The 3,814-nt window shown below is 46.7% G+C and overlaps 1 protein-coding gene across 1 annotated transcript in view; it reads left to right on the forward strand.

Annotated features, from left to right (window-relative positions):
• EXOC4 (exocyst complex component 4) overlaps window positions 1–1,077 on the forward strand; it is a 390,906-nt gene extending 389,829 nt beyond the window's left edge. The window contains exon 18 of the mRNA XM_009998103.1: window positions 840–1,077. Coding sequence (XP_009996405.1) covers window positions 840–1,077 — 238 coding nt within the window. The remainder of the gene's footprint in view (window positions 1–839) is intronic.
• The last annotated feature ends 2,737 nt before the right edge of the window (window positions 1,078–3,814 follow it).

A 3,814-nucleotide genomic window follows, 5' to 3' on the forward strand; every position in this document is an offset into this window, starting at 1 on the left:
AGGGAAATGTTTGTGCTCTCCTTGTACAGCACCTGCTCTGCTCACAGCACTGCTGGGTAAAAGCAAGAGCTGAGGTTCATGAGGTTCAACAAGACAAATTGACAGGTCCTGCACAGCAATCCTTGTTATCAATCACATCCTGGGCTGCAGCAAAGCAGCATGACCAGCAGGTCAGGGGAAGTGGTTCTGCCCCTCTGATCTGCTCCGGTGAGACCCCACCTGAAGTACTGTGTCCAGTTCTGGAGCCCTCAACACAAGAGGGACATGGACCTGTTGGAACTAGTCCAGAGAAGGGCCACGAAAATGACCAGAGGGCTGGAGCAGCTCTGCTCTGGAGACAGGCTGGAAGAGTTGGGGTGTTCAGCCTGGAGAGGAGAAGGCTCCAGAGGGACCTTATTGTGCCCTAGGAAAATACAGGGGCTAGAGGAAAGCTGGGAGGGACTGTTTACAAGGGCTTGTAACAATAGGATGGGGGGCAATGGCCTTAAACTGGAACAGGGTGGATTTAGATTAAACATTAGGAAGAAGTTCTTTACCATGAGGGTGGTGAAGCACTGGAACAGGTTGCCCAGAGAGGTGGTTGAGGCCTTATCTCTAGAGACATTTAAGGTCATCCTCAATGAGGCTCTAAGCAACCTGATCTAGTCAAAAAGGTCCCTGTGCATGGCAGGTGTGGCTGGACTAGAGGACCTTGAAAGGTGCCTTCCAACCCACACCTTCTGCAGTTCTATTCTATGACTTTAATTGGATGGGATTCTACAGAAATAAAGGTCTGGAGCAACAAGTATCACTGTTCACCACTGTAGGGATTTTTTTGTTGTTGTTTGCTTGCTTTCCAGGCAGTATTATGAGATGCTCTACAACACAGCAGATGAGCTCTTAAACCTCGTGGTGGATCAAGGGGTGAAGTACACAGAGCTGGAATACATCTACGCCCTGAACTTACTGCACCGGAGCCAGACAGGGGTGGGAGACCAAACCACCCAGAACATGAGGTTGCAGAGGTTGAAGGAGATCATTTGTGAGCAGGCTGCTATCAAACAGGCCACCAAGGACAAGAAAATCACCACGGTGTAAGATCTGCTCAGTCTGTCCCATGAAGTGAGCAGCAGGGGCTGTCAGGCTGCAGGTCCAAGCTGCTGCGTTTCTATTCTCATCAAAGGCAAAAACGTGTCTTCTGGGGGGCACTGAGAAGGGAAATGACATTTGAGATTTGGTTTTGGGGTTGTTTGTTGTCTTTTTTTTTAGGGGGAGGGTTGATGTGTAATCACATAAGGCTTCCTTAATGTGTTCTCCCAAGTGATTACACTGCAAGAACTCCTGGTGGGACTTGGGCGGGATATTTGGCTTTGCTCTGTTGCTGCTGCTTTGCCTGGAGAGGTCAGGTGAGCTGCTGTCTCTGGTGGGGTGGGAGAAGAGAAGATTTAGCACTGGGGTAGGTCAGAGCCTTCAGGGGAAGCTCAGACCACACTCAAGTAATCAGCACCGTGACAGTCAAGCTCAGACCTCTTGGTCTCTTGTGGGATCCTGATGGTTTTTGAAGCCTTTCCAAGAGCGTTGCTGCATGGAGCCCGTTCCAGCTCTGCCACTTCTACTCCCCGTGCCAGTTGTAGATGCAATAAATTTTCTGCTGCTGCCACTGCAAAGAGATCAAGTAGTTTATCCCTTTGGATAGTGAAGAGCCAGTTCTCATCGTGGGAGGTAACTTGGGACCATTTGCTGTTTCCACTTGTCCTTTTTCATTCCCAGAGCCATATGGCGTCGCTTCCCACAGCAGCTGCTGGTGGATGTAGGAGAAAATTGCCAATATGAGGTAGTAGCAAAACTTCATTATCTTCTTTTTTTTTATTTTTTCCTGAAGAGTCTCCCCAGCTCAAGACAATATTTTGTAATTGTCACTTGATGTGCTGGTGGGACACACAGTAGCTCAGCACCGATGATCAGCAAGGGCAGGAGGAGGGCAGATCCCAGCTCTGTGGTCTGAAGAGCACCCAGGTCACCATTTCTGCTCTGCCTTTGACCATATAAAGCCACCTGGTCAAAGGTCCCTTATTCAGTGAGGCTGAGGAGTTTCATACCAACCCCTCCAAGCTGAGAATACACTGCACTTCCTTTTTTTTTGCCAAGTAGATTGTCAACCCACCTGGGTTCCACATGCTGAGCTGGGTTCTCTCTGAGCTTTGTAACTGCTTGTGTGTCAGTCTTGAAACTGCTGAATTAAAGGGTGTTTAAAGATTCTTCAAAGGTTCTGGTGATTGCTCTGTTGTTTGTTGTTGTTGATGTTTTTTTTCCTTAAGGACTTATTTTTGTGGTATTTAAAAGATTCCTGTCCAGGTCTGAATTCATATATTGTCCTCCAAGGTTACACCTGTGTGGAAGTGCCCCTGACAGGCCAACTGGACAAGGTGCTTCTCAAGATCTACCTTAAAAGCCAAACCAAATAGTTCTAGTTGTTAGGAATCTTCTTCTGGTTTCTATTCTCATTTTATTAATGAACCCAGTTTTCCTTATGACAATTAACTACAAGGGTTCCCTCCTGTCCTTGATGAATTTGCATGAGGGTTGGAGAACACCATCATGGTAACATTATGATGATGATGTGAGGGTCTTTCTGGAGTACCACATGAGATTCACCTGCTCAGACATTGAGATGTGCTGCAGTTTAGGCACAGGAAAGTAAGAGTATTCCATATCCAGACTTTGGAGGAAGGTAAAGAAGCTGCTTGGTACAGGTAAGATGAATTTCAGACCCTTTGAGGTACAGAAGTGCTGCATGAGGAGCTCTGGATTCAGACCGAGCTGCTGTGGCCTCATGTCAGATTATTTTTGATCCCTTTCATCTTAAATTGCTTAATAATCTGAGCTTTTCCCTCATCTTCACATGGCTTATCTTGAGCTTTGCATTTTCCACCCACCAACCAGCTGTGCTTGACAGATTGCATGAAATCAAGAATATTTCATACATGGAAGTATGAAATTCCATACTTGGAAGTATGGTTGCTTCTAAAGCAAATGCTTTTAAAAGACTCTTCTCTGAACTGCACCTCACGTTGTCCATCATGCCACCACGAGATGTCAAGACAAAGCCCCTGGCTCAGTCTTTGCAGCAGCCTGAGATGTTGAGAAGGCATTTGCTGGATTGCACACCAGAGACCATCATGGCACAACCTTGGAGAGAAGAGAGACAGGACAGACAGGACAGAGACACCTTGAACCTGGTGTAGAGGGAAGAAAAACGTTTGCAGCTGAGGTAATGACAGTATATAATTAGCTGGCATCTCTCTCCCCAAGTTTTCAGACCCTCAGTTCTCTCCAAAACCTCTCAAGGGAAGTTCATGTTACCTTTGAGTATCAAGAGTGGTCACATCAAGGGCACAAAGGCAGTGAGAGTTGCCAGAGGACACAGAGAAAGGCACGAGCAGCTTGTGGCAGGTAGGGATCCAGACCCTGAGCACTTTGTGGCAGCCACCCACTGACACATGCTGCACAAGCTTTGTGTGATGACATGACATCATGACATGACATGATATGACATGACACATTTGGGAGAGGACAATTTGGTGACTGATACTTAACTCTGAGAAGAACCAGAGCAATGTCTCTCCCATGACACACTACATCACAAGAAGATGCTGCCAGAAGGAATCCTCATCAGCCTTAACAAATCCATACTGAGTTTTTTTAGAATCACAGAAAAATTTTGGTTGGAGAAGACCTTTGAGATCATTGAGTCCAACCATTAACCCAGCCCTGCCAAGTCCACCTCTAAACCATGTCCCTCAGCACCACATCTACAAGGCTTTTAAATCCCCGC

This window comes from Chaetura pelagica, unplaced genomic scaffold, assembly GCF_000747805.2.
Source record: "Chaetura pelagica isolate M959 unplaced genomic scaffold, ChaPel_1.0 scaffold224, whole genome shotgun sequence".
In the NCBI taxonomy this organism is placed as follows: domain Eukaryota; kingdom Metazoa; phylum Chordata; class Aves; order Apodiformes; family Apodidae; genus Chaetura; species Chaetura pelagica.